Below are 27533 nucleotides of genomic sequence, written 5' to 3'. Positions count from 1 at the left end.
TACACACCCCTAGCACCTCATCCTGGGTGGGAGTATCCTGGACTCAGCTAGTTTTGTGGTCCCTGACTTACCATGGTTCCAATTACGATTGTTTTCACTTTACCCGGTGAGACAGCAACACACGTTCAGTAGAAACCGTACTTCAAACTGATCTTTTTCTGGGCTGGCAATAGGCAGTCTGGTCTTCTCTCCTGATGCTAGGGCCGCGGCAAAGAGCCTCGGTTTTCGGTCCACCAGGTGACTGTGAGGGTAAGCAGCTGATAAACTGAAAACCATTCTGTTTTTCACTTTCATTACAGTATTAATAAATTACATGAGAGATTCAACATTTTATTATTAAATAGGCCTTGTGTTAGATGATTTTGCCCAACTCTAGGCCAATGTAAGTGTTCTGAGTACATTTAAGGTGGGCTAGAATAGCATCAGGGCTTCCCAGCTGGCACTAGTAAAGAATCCACCTACCAATGCAGGAGATATAAGAGATGCAGGTTCGAGTCCTGGAGGAGGAAATGGCAACCCCAGAGTTCTTGCCTGGAGAATCCCATGGACAGAGGAGCCGGGTGGCCTGCAGTCTGCAGGGTCGCAGAGTCGGACATGACTGAAGCGACTTAGCATGCACGCACATAGGATGGCATCACCACCTCAATGGACATGAATTTGAGCAAACTCCAGGGGACAGTGGAGGACAGAGGAGCCTGGTGTGCTTTAGTCCATGATTTCGCAAAGAGTCGGACGTGACTTAGTGACTGAACAACAAAGGCTAACCTAGGATGTTTCCCTTGTGGCTCAGCTGGTAAAGAATCCGCCTGCAATGCAGAAGACCTGGATTCCATCCATGGGTTGGAAAAAATCCCTTGGAGAAGGAAAAGGCTACCTACTCCGATATTCTGGCCTGGAGAATTCCATGGACTTTGTAGTCCATGGGGTTGCAAAGAGTCGGACAAGACTGAGTGACTTTCACTTGGTAGGTTAGGTGAATTAAATAAATTTTCAACTTCAATTATTTTCAATTTATGATGGATTTATTGGGACATAGCCCGATTGCAGGTCAAGAAAGATGTGTATGTACATACACTATGTATATATGCATACCTTCCCTTCTCCTCACACTAATTATGTGTATGTATTTTCAGAAGGGTCACCTTAAAATGAAGGAATGTAGAGCTGACAGTGGCTTTTCAGACAATGGCCAAGCAGTGTGAACGCTAGTTGTGTGACTTGCGTGACTTTGTCTAGTTCGAGGCACTTAACCTCTTTGTGCCTCAGCTTCCTCTTCTGTAAACGGGGAAAACTGGATTGGTTTCATAAGATGTCTGTCATGCTGCTGCTGCTGCTAAGTTGCTTCAGTCGTGTCCGACTCTGTGAGACCCCATAGACGGCAGCCCACCAGGCTCCCCTATCCCTGGGATTCTCCAGGCAGGAACACTGGAGTGGGTTGCCATTTCCTTCTCCAATGCATGAAAGTGAAGTCGCTTAGTCGTGTCTGACTCTTAGAGACCCCATGGACTGCAACCTGCCAGGCTCCTCCGCCCATGGGATTTTCCAGGCAAGAGTACTGGCGTGGGGTGCCATTGCCTTCCCCGAAGATGTCATGAGCAATAAGATAACGTATGGAACATACTTTCAGCCGTGGCCCAAAGTGAACCAGTTTATATGGACTAGTCGTTGCCATTGTTTTTCCAGAAGCACATTTAAAATTTTTAAATATTTATTTTTGTCTGCATACGCTCTTGTTTGGGGCATGCCGGAGATTTTGTTGTGGCTTGTGGGATCTAGTTCCCTGACCAGGAATCGAAACTCGGTTCCCTGCCTTGGGAACATGGAGTTTTAGCCACTGGACCACCAGGGAATTCCCCAGAAGCACTTTTAGAGACGATCCAAACGCTGCAGGCTTCTTCCAATGTACAGATGAGGAATTTGATGGTTCAGAGGAGGTAAGTGAGAGGGGCTTCCTTGGTGGCTCAGAGAGTGAAGAATCTTAGACCCGGGTTCGATCCTTGGGTTGGGAAGATCCCTGGAGAAGAGAATGGCTACCCACTCCAGTATTCTAGACTGGATAACAGAAGAGGTAAGTGAACTTCTTGTATTTGTTTTCTCTGTTACATAACTAATTACCACAAACATAGCAGGTTGTAACCACACTTTTTATTGTCCCACAGTTTTCATGGGTCAGGAGTTCAAGCACAGCTTGGCTGGGTCATCTACTGAAGAGCTCCCAGACTGTCGTCAAGGTGTCAGTCAGGCCTGCGGTCTCTCCGAGGCACATGGTTATAGGAAAAATCCTTGTCCTTGAAGCTGTAGAACTCACGGCAGCTTGCTTGTTCAGGGCCAACAAGGGAGCACCACTCTCTTCAGGAAGGTTCCAGACCCTCTTTTACATATCTTCAACTGTTTTCCTTTAGCCATGGACTTTATTGTCTGAATATTTGCGACTATTATTCTATACACAAATTTAATTTCTTGCAAAACTCCATATTGCATATTAGTAGGTCACTTCACTCTGCATTTTATGCCATGTTTCTGTCGAGAAGTATTTCCCCAAATCACAATCTGCCTGGTTGTGGTTGTTCAGTTGCTAAGTTGTGTCCGGCTCTTTGTGATGCCATGAACTGTAGCCTGCCAGGCTCCTCTGTCCATGGGATTTTTCAGGCAAGCATACTGGAGTGGGCTGTCATTTCCTTTTCCAGGGGCTCTTTCCCACCCTGGAAAGAGCTACATTGGCAGGTAGATTCTTTAGCAATGAGCCACCAGGGAAATCCAGTGTGGGAACTCTGTGAGATATTTGTGTTGCCATAAACTCCTAAGTTGGGGTAATTTAACACAGCAATAAAAGAGACAGGGTCTCTGGAACCCATACCTAACCCAAAAGAAGTGCCCGTGACGAGAATAAAGTACTATTTATGGAGTGCTTCCTAGGGACCAGGTTCTGACCTACCACCCCAGAGGATGCTGGAGAGCAAGGCAATGGCTAATGAAGCTGAAATCCAAATCCTGGGGTTCTGACCCAATCTCACACCATCCAACCTAGCCCTGCCACACTCAACATGTTCCATATCTACTCTATCTGATAGAGTAGCCACCAGCCACATGTGGCTCTTGAGTACTTGAAATGTGACTGGTGCCACTGAGGGACTGAATTTTAATTAATTTTAACTGAAATAGTCACGTGTGACAAATGACCACTGGATTGGATAACGCAGATAGAACAGATGGGAGGGCCTTCTGCAAGATTCCAGTGGTTACGACTCTGAGCTTCCAGTGCAGGAGGAATGGATTTGATCCCTGGTCAGGGAAGGTCCGCATACTGCACAGTGCAGTCAAAAAACAAATAACAGTTGCAAGTGCAGAGACCCACTCAAGCTTCATGGGCCTCAGAAGGGATCTGAAACCAGGCTCTCTGCTTCAAAGGGAGTGTGACCTGAAGGAGCCCTGGGTTACATAAACTCTCATATGGGCAGTGATGAGAAACTCCAGATCTTGACCGCAAGTGTTCAAATCCTGCTTCTACTTACTGTTGGTAAGCTGTGTCTCTTTGGGCAAGTTCTTTAACTTCTTAGCTGCAGTTTCCCCATCTATAGATGGGACTACTAATAGCACCTACTTTGTTGAATTATTGTGACGACTCAGTGGGTACAGGGGTAAAGGACAGAATGGGTTCCTGGAATGCAGGTTTGTGATGTGAGGGTTTGCTTTTACTACCAATTCTTCTTTGCATTCTTTCCTTGACCCCAACGAACCACTGGGCCACGAAGCACCAAAGCAAGACCATCGAAGTTCAAGCATGACATGGACTTGGACTTGAAGTCCTAGCATGAAGGTTTAACTGCACAGACAAGCAAAGTTTGGGTTGCCCTCTCGGTATAAAGGATTTTACCCACCTCAGAAGGGGCTTCCTTGGTGACTCAGATGGTAAAGCATCTGCCTGCAATGCGGGAGACCTGTGTTCGATCCCTGGGTTGGGAAGATCTCCTGAAGGAGGGGATGGTAACCCACTCCAGTATTCTTGACTGGAAGATTCCATGGACAGAGGAGCCTGGCAGGCTACAGTCCATGGGGTCGCAAAGAGTCGGACAGAACTTAGTGACTGTCACTTTCACCCACCTCAGAGGGTTGCTGTGAGGATCAAGAGGGGTGTCAATGCTACCTGTCCAGAGACCACCAGCTATGATGCCCAGAGGCCAAGGAGGTGACGTGAGTAAAGCAGATGGACAGACTGGCAAAGGAGAGAGCCTGCATCTAAGTGGGGACCTGCCTTTATGCAACTCCCCGTGGTTACCTGAGTTGCCAATTCTTGATTTCTCCCCCCTCCCCCCACAAGAAAAACAGGGAATCTGGAATTTTTATGCGAAACATCCTCACTTCCACAGTTGGCAAGGAATCCAAGGATTTCTGTGTTTGTTTTTTAAACACAGGGCCGCCTAAACAAATCTCCGAGGTAGGCAGGCCATGGCTGCAGGCCACCGTGTGCACGTTCTGACTTTCTTCTCTCCTTTCCCGGCCCTTTCTTGGCTTCTTATATATCTCTGCCTTCCGGTGTCTGGCAGCAATTATCTCAGGATCCGCTGAGATCAAGGGAAAGGATGATGTCTGACGAGCTTTGAAATGATGAAGGCAGGCAAGCTAGAAAGTACCAGGTTTTATTATCTTTTTATCAAAAAATCAGTAACAGACAACAATGTGAGGTGCTCACTCCCAACATGGCCAGAGGAAAAGGGATGTAGGGGGAGGAAGAGGACCCAGCCAGCTGGGACCCTGGGGTCACAGAAGGGAGGGAAGCAAGGGTAACTCCCCCCAGTCCCCCCATGGGGTCAGGAGATGTGGTCTGGCCAGCCTGAGCCACTAGGCCTCTCCTCTCTGGATAAGATAAGCCCCAGAGCCAGGCCCTGATCAGCCCTCCCCGTGTCCCCCTTTGTCTAGAGGGACAAAGGTCATCTTAACCAGGCTGAGCCTGTGACTTATTAAACCAGTTTAGTTCTCGAGCTGTGCTATCAACAGGGGCCAGTGGGCTCTACTTGTCTGTCTGGTCCACCAGCCACTGGCCCCAGGTGGCTGCTGAGCACTTGAAATGTGGGTTAGTGTAACTGAGGAACAAACTTTAACTTCCTGTCATTTTAATTGATTTCAGTGTGGTCAGCACTTTTCATGCTGGATAGCACAGCTCTCCGATTTGCTCTTAAATTTGGAGATCGCAAATGAAGGTACCCCAGCTGGGCTCAAAGCGAAAGCTAGCAAGAAGGTTTCCAGCCCAGTCGGGAGAAGGCACCAAGAAACAGGACCAGAGAAAGAGGCAAAAATCCACTCAGCCCCACAAACATTCACTCACTCAACCATCCAGCCAACTTCACACAGGAATATATCACACTATTTCCTGAAAAAATATATTTATCTATTTTTCTAGAACCAAGGAAGAATAATAATATATTACACAAAAGAGACACAAATATCCCACCATCCCCTACATTATAGCTTGGGATCTGCTAAAAAAAAAAAAAAAAAAACAAAACCCTATACTTCAGCAAAAGCTTCTTAGAGGAAGCAGCTTCAGAAAGGGCCAAGGTCATGAGCAGGGAAGTAGGAAGAATTAAAAAAACAAAAGCATGGGGATAAAAAAGAAAAAAAGGCAAAAGAGGGAAAGAAAGGCCCTGTCTGAAGCTATAAATAGTAGTAAAAAAATTAATAAAAATTATATCTCCGACTCTTCTCTCATTTTCGAGTAACATAAACAAAAACACAAACACCATTAAATACAAACTTAGCAGGTACTGTGGAAAGGTGCAGGAGGGCAGAGAAAGCCTTGGTTTCTGTGTACTCTTGCCCACAGAGAGAGGCTCTGTACAAAGGAATGAACCATTAAAAAAAAGCCCACTAAAAATAGACTTAAGAATATTCTACAAGTCTGATTCAGGATGAACTTTCAGCTCTTCCCCCCAAATAAAAAAGGTTGACTTCCAAAAGTCACTTGGAAGAGCCTAGAATGGCCCAAGACGTACCACAGACTCCCACAGTGTGGTTGCAGGTGCCTTTGATGGACACATCTCAAGGTGCAGATAGATAGTTCTGGTTCCTTCTCCCAGCTCCTGGCCGAGGGGCCAGGCTGTGGAAGGCGGGTAGGGGAGGAAGGCTGGCAGGTGGGGGGCTGACCTCCAGCAGGACTCGTACAATAGCTTAGAAAGACCCTGGATCAGACCTGTTCAGTACAGGCTCTAAGGTGAGCCTAGATTCTAAATGGGAAGATGAAGAAACAGATCCAACCCCGGACCTGCCTTGAGAAAGGCCAAGTTTAACCCCATTTTTCTGCTGGGGCAGTGGAGGCCCAGAGAATCAAGAGGCAAGCAGGAACAGTAGAAGGTGATGTCTCTTCCGACACGGAAACTGTAATCGGAGCGGGAGATGCTGATCGATGAGGACTGGGCCCCCTCCCCTTCCCCGAACATCCACCCTTCAAAAGCCTTCAGCGCCCCTTCCCCCTGAAGTCCAAGGAGGCGCGCCGGGGGAGCTTCAGGCGTAGAACTCGTTGGTGGGGGCTTTTTTGTAGATGGGTTTCTTGCCCAGGTCGTAGCTGCCCTCATCCTTCTTCTTCATGCGGTGGACCAGCAGCAGGACGAGGAAGACGGCGAAGAGGATGCCCACGACACCGCCCACGATCAGCGCTGCAGGGGAGAGAGGGGAGCGGCGAGGTGAGGGCGGGCTGCCCGTCGGGACCTCGGCGTGCACGGGCCCCTTCTGCTCGGCCGGTTCTCTGACCCCCGGACACCCTCGCCATCACCCCCAGGGGCATACTCTGCTGATGCCTTACTGAATGTGATCCTCACCACCTCATTCATGAGAAGGGAGTCACTGTAAAGCACTAAAAAAACCACAGACCCAGAGTGACAAAGGCATCCTTCCAACCCACATTGCTGGAGTCCAAAGCCAGGTTCTTTCCCAACGCGAGGCCAATTCCCCAGCAACAGCTCAGCCCTGAGCCAGGAAGCAGAAAAATCGCAGGCTGTGGAAATCCCCCTTGGACCTACTTACCCCACAGTTCTTAGCACAGGGCGCTCTCTAGCTGACCTTGTGTGCACACATCCCTATGCAGACCTACACGTATACCGATCAGGTGTACACACTCTGTACACACGCGGGTATATGCTACTATACAGTTACAACATGCACGTGTGTCCACACTCCCATGTTATAAAGAATTACACATGTGGTTTGGGACTTTCTGGTGGTCCTGTGGTTAAGACTCTGTGCTTCCAATGCAAGGGGCACAGCTTTGATCCCTGGTCAGGGAACAAAGATCCCACATGCCACGTGGTGTGGCCAAAAAAAAAAATTATATACATGATTTACGTCCCCACATATGAAGCTCATCGCTTAAGGCTTACACTCCATTCCTGTCTCTGCCACTTACTGGAAATGGGTTCTAAATAATCACGTTCCTTCATCTCTTTCATTGTAAAATGGGAACAATAGTACCTTTCTTACAGGTTTGTCCCTCAGTTGAAATAAATCAATCCCCTTAAGAGCGCTCAGAACAATGTATAGCATATACTCAATATTCATTAACTGTGACTTTTTGTGGTTTGTATCTGTGGCCCGGCCACCCTGAATTGTTCCGGCACAACAGTGGGTGCTTAATAAATGACTCCGTTTGGCTCAGAGACGAGCACTGGCCAAGAGCAGACACGCGTTTCTCGCTTCAGGTGAACGTACGTTCTCTTCTCTGTATGACCCCAGACAGCCTGGAGGGCTCACTCCTGTTTGTTGAGGGGGCAGGGATGTCTCCTAGAATCCTTCCTGTGACAGATTGAGTCCCCTAATTCGGTCTTAGCCTAAGAAGATTAATTTTCTGCCCCTGCACACACTCCAAATCTACGCACAGAATGGGGACGGAGTGGAAGGGGAGCCAAGGAAGGTTCTCTCTTGGCTAAAACGACGAAAAAGCAGCAACACAGTGCCCTCGGGAAATACCAGAGAAAAGACTCGGACCGTCAGGTATCAACCCCTTTCGCATTTCTATCGCCGCTTCCTCTGATGTCTGTTCTGTTAGACCCTTGGTCTGTGCTGGGAGTCCCCAGAAGCTCAAGGCTCAAGGACAGTCTCAGAAGCGACTAGGTTCCAATGCCAGGTTCACCACTTGTCTGGTCTTGTGCTTTTGGATAAGAGATAAGGCTTCTTGGAGCCTCATTTTCCTTATTTGTAAGAGTATAGATAACCATACATGTCGGATTGGGGTGTTGTGGGGACTCAGTGAGGGGGCGTGTGAATCATATGGCACATGGCAAGCACTTGATAAACTCCCAGGTTCCAGGGTGTTTTCTTTTGGCTGCGCTGTGCAGCTTATAGGATCTTAGATCTCCCACCAAGGATAGCACCCATGCCCCCTACCATGGAAGTGCTGAGTCTTAACCGCTGGACCACCAGGGAATTCCATGTTTCACTCCCCTCCCCCCACCAGGTACTGTTTAAAAGCTACTGGAATGCAGGATCTCACCCCAGCCATCTCAACAATGCAACTTTTCACATGAAGATCTTGCACGTGTGTCATTATCCATTGGAAGTATTAAGAGATGACCGGTTCTCACTCTCTATATGACCTAAAGCAAGTGGCTTGCTTTCTCTGGGCCTGAGTCTCCCATGTTATAAGAAACAGTTACTTGAACTACATCAATGGATTTTACATTTTTCTTTAAAAGCAGTAGAACCATTGTTTGGTGAAAGCAAAACCTTATACTAACCCCACATCCACCAACTAAAAGTGAAACTCTGTGGGTGAAGAAAGATGGGCCGGGTTTTACCTCAAAAAGACTTCCGCCAAATAGTTTGAAACTTACAAGACTAAAAGGTCTCCAAGGGCCCTCTAGCTTCCCCAGCCCACCCACATCACACAGAAGGTTAAAAGAACACTGACTCAGGGACCTGGAAGCCAGAGTCAGGGCTGGCCTGGGCCCACTGCAAGATGCAGGACCCAGGGCTCTTTCCTTGCACCTCCAGCCTCCTCAGAGATGCTGGCCCAGCTGGTTGCCAGGAGACAGGAGTAAGCCAGCCTGGACCCACGGTGCCCTCCTCACTAGGCTGGTTCATCCGGACTGGCCCTTGGCCTGTAAAAAACCTGGCTAAAGAGGGAGTCCCCTCTGAGAAAGTCCCAACCCAGTTTTGGAGACCCTCAAAGCTGCCGGGGAAGAAGAGAAAGAGCCAGTTGCCACCCCAGCTGAAGGCCCCATAGTGAGGCTAGACAGAGCCATCCTTGAACTCTCACCTTGGGACACATCTTTCCCTACACAGCACATTAGTCAGGAAGCCTGTGGCTCCCACTTGAGGCCAAACATACTCTCTGTTAGTTTCTTAATCTGGCACAGGAAGTTTCCCTGTGGGCCACCTACTACTTGCTATGCTACGCCACATGCTATACTATACTGTATACTATGGGGCTTCCCTGATAGCTCAGTTGTAAAAGAATCCTCCTGCAATTCAGGAGGCCCCAGTTTGATTCCTGGGTCGGGAAGATCTGCTGGAGAAGGGATAGGCTACCCACTCCAGTAGTCTTGGGCTTCCTTTGTGGCTCAGCTGGTAAAGAATCCGCTCATAATGCAGAAGACCCGGGTTTGATCCCTGGGTGAGGAAGATCCCCTGGAGAAAGGAATGGCTACCCACTCCAGTATTCTGTCCTGAGAAATCCCACGAACAGAGGAGACTGGCTGGTTACGGTCCATAGGGTTACAAAGGGTTGGACACGACTAAAGGACTAACACACACACCATCTACCACTGGGAACCGTGCAAACAAACATTTTACAGTCCGCCAAGTTATTTTAGATTCTATTTTTCACAAAGTTATTACACCAACCCAAGGAGGTTAACACGGTGGCTGTTTGCTGACATGAAAACTGAGGCTGGAAAGTGTCTCAGCCAAGGTCACCAGGCTGCCAGGTGACAGCAGGGGGAGGGGAAGCCAGCCCAACTCAAAGGAGCCTCTGGGCTTAACGGGGAAGTTTCCACGGGAAGTTTAACTTTTAATAATTAACATCCCAGGTGCCAAACCCAGGCTGGGAAAGTGCTTTGTAAATAGAAAAGGATTTACAGCAAGTGAACGACTCAAAATTTATTGTTTTTTTAGCCTCTGATATGCAATTGGTCCGCCAGGCTGCACACATAGTCAGAGTCACCTGTAAGGGGAAGGGTCATCCTTCAAGGCCCCAGCACACACAGTGGCTGCAAGGAATGGCTACCAGATCGCCTAACGGGCTAGAGCAGGGGTTCCCAACCCCCGGGATGGTACTGGTCAGTGGCCTACTAGGAACCCAGCTGCCCAGCAGGAGGCGAGCAGCAGGGGAGCAAGCAAAGTTTCATCTGCCCCCATCACTCGCATTACCATCTGAACCATCATCACCCCGACCCCATCCCGTCTGTAGAGAAACTGTCTTCCATGAAACTGGTCCCTGGTGCCAAAAATGTCAGAACCACTGGGCCAGAGGCATCCTCGCCTGCAGCACTATCCCTGCCCAAGCCCTCTCCCCTTTCAAGGTATCTTGCGGGAAGCCCAGGACCTTACCTGCCAGCACCTCTGTCCTCTCAAAGATGTTGCCGCCCTGGGCTGTGCTGGACATGGACACCTTGTTGGACACATCCTCGTCCCCATCAAAAGGGGATGGCCTCTTGGGGATAACTTCATTCTCCTCCAGTTCCTTGGGTTCGGAGGGAACTCGGCTCCCTGTCTTCTCAGGGATGTGGTTATCTATAGGGACCTGGATGGTGGAGAGGAGAAGAGACCAACACTCAGTGTGGTTTGCGGGGAGGGGGAGCCAAGGCAGCAGATAGGGACATTCAGACGGGCTGGAACGGTTCTGCCTCTCGCCGGCCAAACCACATGGTCCTAGAGCAGACGTCAGCAACCACCCCTCAACAATCATGCTGCCAAACCCTTGCCCTCAACTTTTCTTATGTGTGAGTTGCTCAGTCGTGTCCGACTGTTTGCAACCCCATGGACTGTAGCCCACCAGGCTCTTCTGTCCACGGAATTCACCAGGCAAGAATACTGGAATGGGTTGCCATTCCCTTCTCTAGGGGATCTTCCCGACTCAGGGATTGAACCTGGGTTTCCTGCACTGCAGCCAGATACTTTACAATCTGAATCACCAGGGAAGCCCAACTTTTCCAGTAAATCTATCCCCAGTGGGGAATGAATGATGTGACCAAGGGCACAGGGAAGCAGGTGTTTTGCAGTAATACCCTGGAGGGTGGTTTGGCAAAACTGTAGAGACAGTTTGCCCTTCAATGTAGCAGTTTGCCTCTGGGACTCTGTCCTAAGGAGCTAATCAGAGATTTGTGTAAAAGATGCTTGTTATACTATTGTTGTAGGATGTCAAAAAATCATAAACCGCTTTCCCATAGATAAAGGCAACTGGGTGAACTCTGGTTATGAAGGTTATAAAAATGAATAGGAAAAACGGTGAGTTACGTGGGGAAATACTCATGATCACTGTAAGTGAAAAATGCAGTACACAGAATGGTATGTGTAACTTGATATTAATGTTGGGAAATACCTAGGAATGCACACAAAAATGAGGCTGGAAGGACTTCCTTGGTGGTCCAGTGGTTAAGATTCTGAGCTCCCAAGGCAGGGGGCCCCGAGTGTGATCCCTGGTCAGGGAGCTAGATCCCACCTACTGCAACTAAAGATCCCGCATGATCCCAAGTGCCACAACCGGGATCCAGCGCAGTCAGATAAATAAATGAAATAAAAATTAAAAAGCAAAAGAGACTGAAAATACATCCAAGTGTTTATCACTTAGTGATTATCCCTACAGAGAGGAAGGTCTAACTGCAACCCTTAGCTGTGCCGGTCCCAAGAGTTCGGGGCCACAGATAAAAGACTTCTTGCAGAATGAGGTCAGACTCGAATTTATTCTGTTTGTCTCAACAGGTGCTGAGAGCAGGAGAGGCCAAAGTGCAGAGCTACTTACCAAGGGGTGCATCACTTCTGGGAAGATCCGGATGTCCTCTGAGTCATCTGTAAGGTCAGAAAGGCCATGTGAATGTGAGGTTGGTCACCCCCAGGTCGATGACCCCTACAGCCATGGCTGGTGGGAGTTCTAATTCACAACTGGCCCCCAAATGCTCAACAGGTGATAAGCATATGTCCGGCATATGTCCGGCAGGTGATCATTCCCGCCCCAGCCTCAGTCATCTCATCTGTACAATGGAGCTCCTGAGACCTGCCTCCCTGGTTCTTTCATGTGAATGTTGAGCTGGTCACTGGGCAGATGTTCTGTCAGCTCTAAACCCTTGCTCCATATAGATCCCAGGACCAAGAACATCACCCAGGAGGGGTTAGAAATGCAGAATTTCAGGGGCCACTAAATCAAAATCTGGATTTTAACAAGATCCCCAGGGGATTCATTTGAGAAGACTCTAGATTGCAACAGTAAATATTAGAAATTCCAATATGAATGTATTTACTGAAAACGTGGTAAGTGCCCAGGGCTTTTAACTCAGTCTAATCTCCGCAACAAGTACTGTCATTTCTATTCCCCTGTTACAGATTAGGACACCGAGGCTCAGAGGTCACAGAGTGGCAGTTTGAACTCAAGATTATGTGACTCCAGAACTCAAACTTCAAATCGTTACACCACCCCACACAGAGGAGGGAGGCTTTTCAGTAGCTCTGTCTAGCCTGGCAGCCAGGGCCAGGAAGTGACCAAGAAAGACACGGGCCCCTGGCCCTGCCCCAGGAGGCCCCTTCACTGATTCCCAATCCCATCCATGCAGAAGTAGGGGTTGGTTCCTGGTTCCCAGCCACAGCTCTCCCCACCCTGCCCCCAGGCTCCTGAGCACTCTCTTTGCTTTTCAAAAGAAGGAAAACAGGCCACAGTTCAGTTCTCCTCCCAACGCCCACTCCCACCCAATCCTGTCCAAAGGCGGACAGGTTTGGACTGGTTTTCTACTACAAATGGACTCGGAGCAACAAACAACGTGCCCAGAAAGGGTCTCAGGGATGGGTTTATCCGGTTACTTTTGTCCCCCCCACCCCCCCTTTTTTAATAATGGGGAGGGGCACAATAGGAAAATTCAAGCCCCAAAGTGGGGCCACCCTTGTAAAAGACAGGTTCCCTGCAGCCTCGAGCCCTAGGCCGGAACCCTACTTCCTCCGTACCTAGATCTCCAGAGCCAGACAGCTCAAAGTCATCGGATTCCTGCCCAGGCCCCCCGACGTCCTCATCATCTGGTAAGTCTCCAGAAAAGTATCGGCCTTCTAGGAGGTCTTGAGGGTCGATGACCTCAGTTTCTCGGATCTAGGGTGAAAACAGGAGACACATCAACCAGTAGCTCCCCTGCCAATGCTCTTTAGCAGCCCCCGAACCCTGCAAGGCAGTGAAGCAGGTGTTCAGGAAGGGGAGCTGGGGAGCTGGAAGGGCATCAGGCTAGAGCCTAACTTGCTCTGTGACCTTAGACAAAACCCTTTCCCATTCTGAACCAATAAAAATAATGAAGGTGGCATCATCAGAATATAAATAAGCTAGGTACCCTATGGGCTTCCCTGGTGGCTCAGAGGTTAAAGCGTCTGCCTCCAATGCGGGAGACCCGGGTTCTATCCCTGGGTCGGGAAGATCCCCTGGAGAAGGAAATGGTAACCCACTCCAGTATTCTTGCCTGAAGAATCCCATGGACGGAGAAACCTGGTAGGCTACAGTCCACAGGGTCGCAAAGAGTCGGACACGACTGAGCGACTGAACAGAACAGAACAGAGGTACCCTATACTGAGCACTTGCTATAGGCCAGGACCTGCTCTTAATAACTCTAAAGACCAGCCTTCGCCTCCGTTTTACGACGGAGGAAACTGGGCCCTGAAGACACTAAGTCATTCTCTTTGGGTGACTCGTGGGAGCAGACGGAGTGAAGACTGACTTCAGAGCCACGGTTCCCAGTCCACGCTCCAGGGTGCTCTGATGCTGTCACTGCTGATTCACCCACGGCAGGGACAAGGCTGCTGGCTCTGGTCCTGCCCTGACCCGGACATCTTTCCCAGCTGAATCAGACCAGGCTGGGACAGGCAGGGCTGGCTCACTCACGTCCCAGGACAGCCTCGGGTCAGGGCGCTGCCCGGAACTGGGTGAGTCAAGCTTACGTGAGCACACTCATGTCTTCAGCCTTCCAAACATCTCCCACGGAGCCATTCTGCAGCCGTGCAGTACGGAGCCCCGTCCCTGCTCTCACGGACTATTCCCTCCAGCACCCCTAAGTACCCCTCCGCTGCCACATATGGGGGCCCCAGCTGTCTCCAGCTAGAATCTCAGGTCCACCACCACTGAGAAGTTTTCACAAGGAAAGTATGAAAGGTCCAGGAAGGCAGAGAGCTTGCCCCAGGACCTGCAGAACATCAGCCACCCTACTCCCAAACCCTCAAATTCCGCTGAGGGGAAAACAAAGCTCCTTCTAGAGAGTCAGAAATACTTGGGATTCGCACCACCCTCCCAGCTAGCTTCTGGGCTGAGGCTTTGTCTGCCCACAAGAACAGCAACCCGGGGCAAAGTTCATTCTTTCACTAATGAACTCAAATATCCAAGTGCCTACCATTTCCCAGAAGAGTCAGGGTGGTGAATAAGGTCAATACAAACCCGCTGCCCCAAACAATCTTCTTCCCCCCAGCCCCCTAACTGAGAGGTGTGGAGAGGGGCGGGTCTGCTCAGGACCGCGGAACACCAGCTGGAGGCCAGGGAGGTCCTGCCCTCCCATTTCACAGAAAGGGAAAGAATCTAAGCCCTCCTACAGCGACTTGCCTAAGGTCACACGGTGAGTCAGCTACACACTCAGAGAAGAGGCCAGGCTGACTGCCCCACGCAGTCCTCCACCCAGCGGAGACCTGCCAGTGACACAGAGCGGGCCTGGAAAGGAACATTCGTTCCTGAGACAAGGTTACCCTCTGTGGGAGAGGCCCAGGCTTCCGGGGAGAGGTGGGCGGAACCAGACTTTTGGGTCTCCTTCCACCCTGTTTGTCTGTGTGTGGGGGGGCAGCTGGATTCCAGGGAGGGAGGTCAGGCTGGGCGCGAGATTTCTCCCCTCTCACCACGGAAGGGAGACTCTCACATGGGGGTGGGGCGCGAGAAGGGGTTAAGCCTTGGTGAGGGATGACTTCATGACTCGGGAATCAGGAGCTGGGGAGCTGCTGGCGCTGGAATTCCAGCCCCCGCAAGGCCCCGTGCCTGTGGCTTTAGTTTGGCAGCTCCAGAAGATGGCTCCTCCATGGTTGCGCAAGCTGCCTGCACCTAGGGCGGGGTCCCTGTGCTCCCAGCCGCACGTCCTGCTGCAAATTCCCCAGGGGCGGCGGTAGGGATGGGGGGCAGAATCGGAAACATCAGGATCTAGGCAGCTTACCAAACTAAGCACTTAGCTTCAAGTAGGTCCTCCTCACAGCTCTTACTTGCTGAAACTCTGGGGAGGGAAGGGGTTGGGGGATGCACAGAAAATTGAAGTCACTCACTCAAGATCACCCAGGCAGAAAGTGGCCACTCTGGACCGGAACCCAGGCATAGGTCACCCGAGCCTTTAGCCAAATACAAATCAACACACCTATAAACACACGGGTACACGTAGTGTCCGCCTACCTTGGCCAGGATGGAGCCTTGTCAAATGGCAGTCAAACTCAGCCCAGGAGGGAAAGAGGATAGTTTGGCCACTTGCATATGGAGCCTGGAGACCAGTCAGAGCTCCAAGTACTCAAGACAGGGGCTGGGGTCCGGACACTGGGCTGTTTCAGGCTGGGCCCTTCCCCTACCTCCCCAACCCCGAGAGCCAGAGCTGTTTATTTATGGATCCTGCCTTTCTCTTAGTGGGTGAAAGTACTGGGGAGTGTTTCAAAACCACCCTTGGGATTAGCACGTTGATTGGCTGGTAGTGGCTATCTCTGTTTTACATCAGGAAATGAAGACCAAGTCAGAACAAAACTCAGACTGAAACCTAAATCGATTCCCAGTTCAGCCACCTTGGGGGTCACCGGGTCATCCCTAACTCTTCATTATTTTACATCAATTTTTTAATTGGGGGAAAATTGCTTCACAATGTTGTGCTGGTTTCTGCCATCCAACAATGCGAATCAGCCGTAATTATACATATATCTTCTCCCTCTTGAGTCTCCCTCCCCTCCCCAATTACAACCCTTCATTTTTATACCAGGTTCCTGGAGAGCATAAATGACTTTACTTAAAGTCACGCCAGGAAAGGTTCAGATCCCGTCAGATCTAATCACACAAGGATTAGATCCTATTGGGCACCCAGCTTGGCTCTAAAAGCACAGGACTTGGGACCTCCCTGGTGGTCAAGTGCTTCCACTGCAGGGGGCACCGGTTTGATCCTAGGTCAGGAAGAAAGATCCTGCATGCCTCGCGGGTCGCTAATAAATAAAATCAATCCTTCTCCAACTCCAGAAGTGGTCCTGCTCTGCCCAAGACCCCTGACAAGAGAGAAATTGCCAAGAGTGCGGGAGCCCTAAGACTATGCCAGCAAGGTGGAGCCATGCTTCCTGGGATTGTGGGCAAGCATCCCTTAGAGTGTGTGTGTGTGTGTGAGTGAGTGTGTGTAGGTGTGCATGTGAGTTTGAAGAGGCCACGTGCCAGCAGCCTTCCCTTCCCCCACCCTCTTTTCAGACTAGGCCCATTCAGTCTGGGGTGACTCTGAAGAACCAGGCCACCCAGCAGCCAGGCCCCACCCTGACCAGAGAGGGGCCCCACCCTGCTCTTGGCTCACCCCATCGTCACTTGGGGAGCGGGTGTCCACACGTGTGTGCACGCACAGGCGCCCTCTCTGGGCCCTCAGGTCTCTCTGTATCTTTGTCTTACTCGTGCACACACAGCAGCAATCAAGAACTGAGTAAGCAGACCCTGGTGGGCACCTGGACGCTTAGACTCTCCATAGAAAAGAAGGGTAGGGATTTCCCCGGTGGTCCAGTGGCTAAGACTCCGCGCTCCCAATGCAGGGGGCTCAGGTTCAACCCCTGGTCAGGGAACTTTATGTCACAACTTAGAGTTGGCATGCCGCAACTAAAGATCCCGCAGGACACAGCAAAGTTGAAGATCCCACGTGCCACAACTAAGAGCGGGTGCAGCCAAATAAACAAAAAAGGGCAGGTGTGTTTTGAGCTGTTGAGACTAACGCCTACCAACAGAAGGTAGCTGAGGCCCTAGCCCAACTATCTCATTTTATTACCCAGCAAACAGATGAAAAGATAAGCACCCTTGCCAAGGTCACCGATGCAGAACTGGACTTAGAACCTAGGTCTCTTTAAAAAAACAACAACAACATTAAAATAACCTAGGTCTCTGGGCTCCTAGGCTGGACTTGTCTTCGTTTCAAACTTCCAGGTCTTCTCCAGAAGTCCTACTCATAGACACATGACAGAAATCAACATCTGAATAAGCAGGCCCTGGTGGGCACCTGGGGTTGGGCCTGGATGCTTTCTGGTAGAGGTTTCAGGGCATGGCAACCCACTCCAGTATTCTTGCCCGGAGAATCCCAGGGACAGAGGAGCCTGGTGGGCTACAGTCCACGGGGTCGCAAAGAGTCCGACACGACTGAAGTGACTGATCACGCATGCAAAGGTCTCAACAAATCCACAGGCAGCTGCGGCCACTCCAGCTGTAACCCCCATTCCATCCTGAGGTGATGGGCATGAAGCTAGGAAAGTCACCAATCCTATTGCAAAGTCTTACAGCTTCAGTCCCCCGGGAAAAGCGCGGGGGCTGGGGTGACCGTAGTATCCTTGGCACGCCGGGCACCACAGCTGGGTTTCCTCCGTCCGAGCTCATTTGATTGGCACAACAGCCTGGTGAGGTGCTCAACCCGTGTGGCCGGAAAGTGACTTTCCCTTGAGTCACTCGTATGAAGTCACTCAGCTAGAAAGCGACACAGCTGGGATTCAAACTGAGACCTTTCTCGAGACCTAGTCTTCACCAGAGCCAGACTTCTCACTGCCTCCCACACTACCATCCACAGCACCCGCTGCCAGGCCAGGGCTCCAGGGCACCCCTTCCCTTGGCCAGGGAGTCAACAGAGGTAAAAGTGATATTGCTCAAACAAAAGAAGAGAAATTTTGGCTGGGGCATTGGGGAGAAGTTCAGGGTCAGAGCTTGCTTAACTGTGAAGGGGTGGGAGGCAAAGAGAAGGGAGTCTCCGCCTGTCTCTTTCCCAGGGGAGGGAGGGACACGCTTCTTCAGGGGCAGGGGGTGAGAGAGAAAGACAACTGGGCAAGTTAAATTCTGGAAGAAGTAGAAATGCTGAGGACCCTGGGCCCTAACTGCTGAACACAGCAGAGGGGTCCTGGCAGGAGATCCCCAGAAGGGGCCACTGATGAGTGGCAGCTATTATTAACCCCCATCTGCCTTCCTTCCAGCTGAGGGGATTAGTGCTCAAAGGGTCATAGACTTGAGAATAGTCATACAAGTTAGTTGCATTGCTAGAAAGAGGGTGGTGGGTAGACGGGGAGGTGCTTTGCAAACTATGAAGGGACATGCTCTATAAAATGTATTTCTTGTGCTTCTGAGACCAGAGACTTATCAACAGCCAATCAGGCCCCTTGAGAATGTGGAAGAGAGAAAGGTTCAGAGATGAGCAGAGATCTGTGCAAGCTCCCACAGCTTGGAGCACCTGTTTGAAGCAGAGAGAGGCAGTATTGTACTTTTCCAAAAGAGAAAAAGGCAGTGACCAGAGACACTTGAAACTCAACTGTGCCCCTGAGTCCCCAGAGTATTTCCTGACCTGCCTTGAGGATGAACAAAGTATCTAGGAGACCCGAAGAGACCACCCACCACCAGTACAGGATCTGGTGTGCTGGTCCGGGAAGGGTTAAGCCAGGTCTGGGGATGGGAATGGGGGTGGGGCGGGGGTTCGAATGTCCGCCCTGCCCACTCCAAGGTCGGGTTACTCCAAACACAATCGCTCAGGAGAGAAGCCAGGCCTGGCACTGCCAGTGGCTTTTTCACCAGGCCCCCCTCCCCCAACCCAGGGCAGCCCATTCCCAGAGCCAGGGCTCTTGGACGGAGGGACGCTAGCTGCAGGTGGGAAGGGTAAGGGTCAGGGAAGCTTCTAGAGCCTCTAGACATCTCCCCGCCAGAGGCTGATGCTGTGGCATCCTTGTCACTAACAGCCCAGATGATCCTGGGAGATTCCCTCTCGGGGCCTCGGTTTCCCCACCTATACAAGACAGTTCTCAAACAGACAAGCCTTCCTCTGTCTGCAGGCCTGGTAACCAAGCTGTTCCAATTACCAGCGGAGACGGCGGGGAGGGGGCTGGCTCCCTCAGGGGCCGAAGAGACAGAGGTGCATTGAGGCCGGGCTTGTAATCTAGCAGCGGATCCCAGGTCCCCGCTGGATCTGAGGGCGGCCCCGTAAACAAGCCTCCCGTGTGCTCTAGAGCCAAGCCGATATCTCCTCGTCTGGGCCAATTAGGTCCGCCCTGGGTGCTGGCTTCCTGCCCCTTCCCAGCCTCCCCATCGCCTCTCAGGGAAGCCACTGCTCCGGATCGGGTCAGCCTGTCCCACAGACCTCTCCTGGCCAGGCTTCCCCAGGGCCAGGAGTGTCCCAGCCGTTGGTCACCCCTGCCCCCACGCCCCGAGGTGGAGTAGTACTGCCAGTCCCCACAGGCCGGGCCCCACCGAGTCACTCTTTCCGCACATACCAGCCGATCCCTGCCTCCCCTTTCCATTACCCCAAGTGTCACCTGACTAGCAGCCCCTGCCAGTGTGCCAGACAAAACTGGGGCAGCCGAGCTCGGGCCTGAAGGAGGGGGAGGGGAGGGGCAGAGTAGGGCAGCAGGGAGGGGGTGCTGACTCCCAGGGCCTGACCCGGGGCAGGCCCACGGAAGGCTGAAGCTGCAAAGAGCTGATCAGATAGCAGAGTATCTTCTGGGGACGCCTGGAGCCTGAGGAGAGGAAGGAAAAGTTCTGAACCCTAAGAGCCACAACCACTGGTTCTTATTTTTCAACCTGCACCCAGACACCCTGCCTCCCCAAGCCACCCAGGTTAAGAACCCTTGTCTAGCCGCTAATAATAAACAAAACTTAAGCTAGACCTTTACACAAAAGTTTGCCAAACGCCAGTGATGGCCCGGGAGTGATACACGTGTTTTCTAGAGGACGCTGGGGCTCACACCAGCCCAGTGACTTATTAACTAACTTGTGTGTCCCAAGCTGAGCCGTAGAGCTGGGTTTATCTGACTGTGAAACGTACCCATTTTCCAGTCATCTTGCCTCCCGGGGACAGGGCCCGGAGGGGATGCACCCAGAGGTCACCCATGAGTTAATAACAAACCTGCCCAAGAAGTCAGGTTTATTGAACTCAGGGTTAAATTAGGCTCCAACTGTTGACATATGCCTTCCCCGAGCTCCCTAGGCATCACGCGGTGAAAACATCTGAAAACTGGCTTTCCAGAACACAGTACCTTTTCTATCCACCATCGCACCCCCTCTCCCCGCCAAACACTGGGTTTTTTTTGCAATTCCCTTGGCCTCCAGACTGGAAACAACTCCGGCCCTCTTACAGGACAAGGCTCCGCCAGGACCAAGGATGACCCCAGAGGTTCCCAGTCCCCTGTCCCTTCTCCCTCCTGGTTGAAAATTGCTCAACAGGGGGGTTCCCACTGATCCCTGCAGGAGGGGTGGGGCAGTCAGGAACTGGTTCTTGTTTAAATATCAACCCATCCAGTAATTAGCAAACGGCCCACTTCTAAGACAAACAAATAGGAGATTTGGGCTCAGCCAGCCCCACCCTAGACTCCTCCCCACCCACCTTGCAGCTGTTGGGGGGAGGGGAGAGAGCTTTCCAAGGGGCCTCTGGGGGTGGGATCCTCAAAAGGAAAGGACCATCTGGCATCAAGGCGGCCTGGGCAAAGCTGGGAACCGTCGCTAAGAACGCCTCCCGTTTACCAGGCCAGATTCTAAGAGCTTCAGTTGCAGCCTTGTTACCTCCAACAAGGCTCTCTACAATCCCGTTCTTACAGACCAGAGAGCTGAGGTCCCAAGCCATGGAACTAGTAAGAGGGGGCCTTCACAGCTCTGGAGTCAGGTCTACTTAACTCCAAATCAGTGTTCCAAAGCCCTCCGGCCAACAGCCAATCCCAAGAAGAGGGCGTCAGAGAATCCTGGGTTCAAGTCAAGTCTGGACTATACTTTGCTCCATAAACTCAGACCAATTGCAACCGCAGTTTTGCTTTAAGGATGGGGGGGGGGCAGGGCACTACACTCTCTGCAGAGGTCTCACTCTCTATATATATTAAGTAATTAAAAAAAAAATTGAAGTATAGTTGATTTACAATGTATTAATTTCTGCTGTACAGAAAAGTGATTCAGTTAAATATATACACACATATACAATATTTTTTATATTTTTTCCATTATGATTTATCACAGGATGTTGAATATGGTTCCCTGTGCTATACAGGAGGCTCTTATCATTTATCCATTCCATGTGTGAGAGTTTGCACCTGCTAACCCCAAATTCCCAATCCATCCCTTCCCCGCCTCCCTCTTCCCACCTTGGCAACCACAAGTCCTGCAGAGGACAATCTGGAGAACTGGCTGAACTCTATCCTGTCAAAGTCCACAGCTGGGCAAGGCCCTGTGAGGGTCTGGGGCCTAGGGCTTGTATTTTCTGTATGTCTCTTCAAGGCCCTGGACACTGGCTTGACTATCCTTAACAGCCCCTAAAGGGGGGTGCCAATTCCAACATCCCCAGGAGGCTGAAAGGAAATGGGGGTGACTCAGGCAGGCCAGCTACGGCTCTTCTCCAGTGACTGTCACAGAGCCCTGTCCAGCCCCTTCCCCCAATTTTAAGTAGTCACTTGAAAATCACATCCACCAGTCTGGGAGGCCTAGGAGAGCTAGGAGCCAACTCCTCCCTAGAGGGAACTGGGGCGCGAAGCCCAGCTTGGCTCCCCCAGCCCCTCATTCAGGCCGGCTCAGCACTCCAAGTTCTTGGAGAAGCCTTCTGTTTCCAGGAGCTGGCGATGGCAGGGGCTGAATGTCTCCACCACCCGCCTCCCCAACATTGCTTCTCCCGTAGGCTCTTTACCAAGGAGGCTGAGAAAGCGTTCCCTGTTCCCCACCAGAAAGGACCTACGAGAGGTTTTGGTCCAACCTCCTCCTTCCAGAATTGGCGACACTAAGACCCAGAAGGCACGGGTGCTCAAGGTCAACCAGCGATTCAGGAGGGACCCAAGGCATCTGCCTTCAAAGCCAGCCAGCTTCCTCATGTGCAATGGTCTCCGAGGAACTGCAAATCAGACAGCCAGCGTGACCTGTCAGACCTGGTTCAGACCTTGGCAGGCCCCTCCATTCCTCTGAGCATCACTTTCCTGTAAAAGTGAAGCTAATGATACCTACCTCCCAGTATCACGGGGAGGCATCCGTATCAGTAATAAACAACCTCAGTGCGCCTTTTAGCATGAAGTTACGAGAACACACTTATTTGTTCATTCATACAGACATTTCCGGGCGAGGTATTTCACTGAAAATCCACAGAGCAGAGTTCCTGTGTGCGTGGGTGGAAGGGAGGTAGGGGATGAGGGCTCAGAATTTGATGGAGGATGTTAACGCTCCTCGTGAACCATAAGCCTCTTCAAGGGAGGGAATGCCTTAGATGTCTTTAGGGTTTCCACCATCCTTTCAAAGAGTAGGTACTTAATTATTAATAGACTATCCAAGCTGGAAAGGGCTGTCTATTCAGTTCAAATTCTATTTTACAGATGGGGGATATCAACCCACAGAGAGAAAGAGACCCAATCTCACACCCTCCAAAGTAAGGCTCAAATATTTTCCTATCATAGCTCTCTGCGCTTCTAAGAATTCCAAAGGGCTCTCTCTGGCCACTTAAAGGTCCTAGACCCCCCTGGGCTTCCGTTCCTACCCCCGCAATCAATGAGAAACCTCTCAAGAAGACCAGAAAGGTCTCTTAGCTGAAGTACACGGAGTGGGTAGGGGGCACTTCCAGAAGTGACTGGGCCAGGTGCCATGTCTATGCCCCTGGGCAGCAACACCGCTGGAGCGGGCGGGTGGTGGGGGTCCCGTGGCGGCTCCCAAAACAAGGCTGTCTTTAACTGGCCAAGGAGGGAGTGGCAGGAAGGTAGATCAGGGGAATGCTTCCAGCTGGACAGGAAGAACTGGTTTAGGCCTGCAAGACCCGCCAAACACAGAAGAGGCTGTGGCTCGGGCTGGGTTCCCTTCCCAAAACCTGTGGCACCAAGGGGCACATGGTGGGTGGCAGGGGGCAGACCCAAAATTTGCAAAGTGGTCCCAACAGCACTTTTGGAGGGGGACGACAGGACAGAGATTCTGATGGCCTGGGAGCTCTCTGCTACCCCAAGATGGTACCACTTGACCACTTGTAAAGTGGGCATAGTATAATCCCCACATGCTAGGCCTTTTATGAGACTAAAACACCAGGACTTGGTCTACGGAGAGCACTCCATAAATGACAATTGTTATCAGCCCACCCTTCTCCCTGGGCCTCAGTTTTCTCTGCAAAAAAAGGAAAGAACTGACCACCAGATCATCTCTGTGGTCTAATCCAACCGTGACTAGGTCTGATTTTTCCATCTACAGCCCTGGGAGGAAAGGGACTGAGAGAGGAGATAAAAGGGGAAGCCCTGTGACCCAGTTCGAGGTGGGAGACCTTATAACATTAGCCAGGAAGGCAGTGCTGAGGTCAGGGTGGGAGAGACCGACAGACACCTCTCTCAGGAAGCAGCTGCCCAGGGCTCACTTCTCCTGCAGCTCAGGGGTCACCACCTGCCCTTCCCCAAACCACATCCTTCTGACCGCCCCCAGGGCACAGCTGCCTGCCTCTCTCGCCACACACACCCCCACCCCACCCCACCACCTGCAGGCTTTGCAACCCCTAAGCTAAGACTGACATGTGACTGTCCAAGCAGTGACCTTTCAACCTCCAGGGTCTTTTCCCTTTTCCCCAGTCTGCCCAGGCTGGTGGGACGCGCCACGCCGTTCCTTTGGAAACCTCCACCACTGTGACACCAACACGTCCTTCAGGGCCTAGTTTAGAGCACTTCGTGGGGGAGCAGCAGGCTTGGGTTCCAGTCCTGACTCAGCCACTCATCTTTTGACAAGCTTGCCCTTCTTAGTTTGGGAAGGTCATCACCTTACTTGGGGCCTCGGTTTCCTTCTCCCTCTGAATTCTCTGTGGCTGGCCAGCCCCAAATCTTTATCTACTCTAAACTAGTTTTGAGTATGACACACAACTGCAGCCACTCAGAGTAGCGTCAGACTACACATCAAGATAGAAGCAAAAGATTAAAAAAGGGACGAGGAGGCCTGGCTGCCTAATTTGCATCTGACTCAGCCCCTTATCAGCTGTGTGACCTTGGGCAGGTTGGTTAACCTCTAGCCTCAGGACCAGTTTAAAACAGTAAACACAAGGGCTGAACTAAACTAGTTGATAGAGCCATTACAACAGCTATCAGAAAGCTATTAGAACAGTTCCATAAGCACTGAAGGCTTGCTGTCATCACTCAGGGCTGCAACTGTTATCTGGGGGTTGGCGAGGAAGGGGTTCCTGGGGAGGGGAGGGGGGTATAGCTCAGGGTCTCAAATGAAGCCTACCAGGCAGAAAGGACTTATTCTAAGTCATCCCAGAGAAATGGGAGCCCCACTGAGAACTGATATTAAGATTAAACGCCACTTGCTCTTCCCAAAACGGAGGTTTAAGGGTACCAAAGAGGCCAGGCTTGTGGCGGGGGGCAGGGTCAGACAGCCTCTCTCAGAAATTCCTGTGGCCCAGTTTCCCAGAGGAGATGGCTTCCCTCCTTCCCAACTGAGCGCTGGGATGAATGGAGCTTCTGGTGGGCCCAGGGCTTTGGACACTATGACAGGGACAGGTAAGTGGGGAGACCAGTAAAGGACCAGTAAGGAGGTTATTCAGGGCCCACAGAGACCTTGTCTTCCCCCAGTCCCCCTTCACCCCACCCAAAGGTGAGTGCTTTGGGTTTCCCCAGCGGTCAGATCGGTGGAAAGAAACGCTCTTCTGGCAGAAAGCAGAGGCTCATCTCCTGGCGAAGTTCTGAGCCTACACAGTCCCTCCAGTCTGCCCCGAAAGATCAGAGTCCCAACTTTGTACCGACACTACTGAAGCACTGCTCACCTCCCATTCCAGTCCCCCAGACTCTTTGGGTCTCAGAAGAGGGCAGGGCCTTGCCCAAAGTCATAGGCCAGTGGCAGGGCTGAGGCCAAACCTGGGGTCAGGGCTCAGTCCTCTATCCCGGTGCGTGAAACAAGGCCCCTCAGAACCCTGCACCCCTCCCCCTTCCGAGTACACGCAGCCCCCAGTCATGTCGAGGCCATCTCGGATTCTGGAGGGCGCGAAGGGGGATCAGGGCTCGAGCCTGCCCTGGGATCACCGGGGAAGGGGCGAGAGGGTGAGGGGAGGCGAGGTGACACCAGCTTAGTCACGTCCGAGCCTGGAGCCCGCGGCGGGGCTGAGGCCAGGGGGAGGCGAGAAGCGCAACAGGCTGAGGGCGCACGGTGCGCGGAGGGGTCTCCCCCCAGCCCCGGCCCGGAGCCTCCCTGGGACCCCAGGGCAAAGTTTCCAGCAAAGTTTCCCTGGTCTAGCTGGGGACGACGCACTCCCCCGATTGCCCGCCCCTGGACCCCACCGTAGGATCCCAGAACAAAGAAGATACCGGTCCGGCCCCTCGCCCCCCGGCCCCACCTCGGGGATCTCCAAGCACATACCGACTCGGCGGCGGCGGCGGGGACGCCCACGAGGAGCAGCAGCAGCAGCGCGAGCAGGCGGGCGGGGGCCATCGTACCACGGTCCGCAGAGGGCGCGCAGGCGGGTGGCCAGGGCTGGCGCGCGTCCCTTCTTATAGGCGGTGATCGGCCCCGCCCCCGGCCCCGCCCCGGCCCGCCCCCGCTGCCCGCACCCCGCCCGGAATTCCCCCGCGAAAGCTGGGCCTCCGGGGTGCTGCTCCTACCCGCCCCGTTGGAAACCCGAGGGACCCGCCCCGTGGGCGCGGGCCGCTCAGTCCGTCCAGTCTCTGGTCTCCAGCAGCCCCGATCCCCAATCCCTTGCTAGGCAGGTGACCCCAGAGCGCTGTGCATAAACCTATTTTACAGTTGGGGAAACTGAGGCCCACAGACAGGAAGGACTTGCCCAGGCCGTGAATTTAGATCAGCGCTCTTCCAGATGGGTACATGCCCCTCCGAGAATGGGCAACAATCGCCGGCTGTTTTTAGACTGGAGTCAGCAGGCACTTTTCTGTAAAGAGCTAAATGTTTTAGGCCGGAATGGTCTCTGTCACAATTACTCAAACTCTAGCCTTTGCAGCACAAAGGCAACCTTAAATACTTAAAGGAAAGAGAGTGGCTGGGTCCTGATTAAACTGGACTCTGAAATTTGAATTTCATATAATTTTCACGTGTCATGAGATAGAATTCTTCTTTTGACTTTTCTTTCTTTCCCAACCATTTAAATATGTAAAACATTCTTTTTTTAAAAAATAAAGGTTTATTTTTATTTAGTTGTTTGCACACGCTGGGTCTTGGTTGCAGCTCACAGGATCTTTAGTTGTGGCAAGCAAACTCTTACCTCCATCATGTGGGATCTAGTTCTCTGACCAGGGATGGAACCTAGGCCTCCTGCATTGGGATTTCAGAGTCTTAGCCGCTGGACCACCAGGGAGGTCCCTGTAAAAGCATTCTTAGTGGGCTGAGCATAAACAAGCTAGGGGTGGGCTTGTTGGTCTTAGGATGGCAGACCTCTGTTTTAAGGGATTTGTTTTCTTGATATTGAACTTCCTAAAAAGTTTGGTCTCTTTGAGAGTTGTTTGGCAAGTTCATCTTTTAAAAAAAATATTTATTCGCTTGGCAGTGCAAGGCCTTAGTTGTGGCATGCAAAATCTTTAGTTGTGGCATGTGAGCTCTTGTGTGTTACCTGCTCATTTGTGTCCGACTCTTTGGGACGCCATGGACGTCATTGAGGCGTATGGGATCTAGTTCCTGACCAGAGATCAAATCCAGCCTCCCTGCATTAGGAGCTTGCAGTTTTAGCCACTGGACCACCAGGAATGTCTCTGGCAAGCTTCTCTTAATTCTCAGAGCCCACCTTTTGTATAAGACAGTTTCATGTTCACATTACCCTCTGCATATCCTCCTTACTTTCTCTGTGTGTGTGTGTGTATGTGTGAGGAAGGGTTTGGTAAAATCCTCTGAGGTCCCAAGTACAAGTACTGTTGGAATTATTAGGGGGAAGTATCATATGACAATCAAAGTACCAAGGGTGACATATACATACATATATATATGGCATATGGGACTTCCCAGATGGCGATAGTGGTAAAGAACCTGCCTGCCAATGCAGGAGACATAAGAGACGTGGGTTGGATCCCTGGGTGGGGAAGATCCCCTGGAGAGGGCATGGCAACCCATTCCATTATTCTTGCCTGGAGAATCCCACAGGGTCACAAAGAGTAGGACATGACTAAAGCAACTTGGCACGCACACCTATGGCATATATTTATATCTTTATGGGATATATATATATAGGCTATATCTA

The 27533-nt window shown here is 51.5% G+C and overlaps 1 protein-coding gene across 1 annotated transcript; it reads right to left on the bottom strand.

Moving 5' to 3' along the window:
* Positions 1-4621: 4621 nt before the first annotated feature.
* Positions 4622-25839, bottom strand: SDC4 (syndecan 4). Its single transcript, XM_055437744.2, has 5 exons — positions 25712-25839; positions 13138-13276; positions 11948-11994; positions 10537-10729; positions 4622-6650 (listed from the first exon to the last, which is right to left on the bottom strand). The coding sequence occupies exons 1-5, from the start codon at positions 25781-25783 to the stop codon at positions 6499-6501; spliced, it is 603 nt and encodes a 200-aa protein (XP_055293719.1). The 5' UTR covers positions 25784-25839; the 3' UTR covers positions 4622-6498.
* Positions 25840-27533: the final 1694 nt, after the last annotated feature.

Source organism: Moschus berezovskii, chromosome 15 (genome assembly GCF_049115385.1).
Source record: "Moschus berezovskii isolate FMDL1 chromosome 15, NW_MosBer_1.0, whole genome shotgun sequence".
NCBI lineage: Eukaryota > Metazoa > Chordata > Mammalia > Artiodactyla > Moschidae > Moschus > Moschus berezovskii.
The sequence above is the reverse complement of the archived record's forward strand: the minus strand, read 5'-3'. Positions and strand labels throughout refer to the sequence as shown.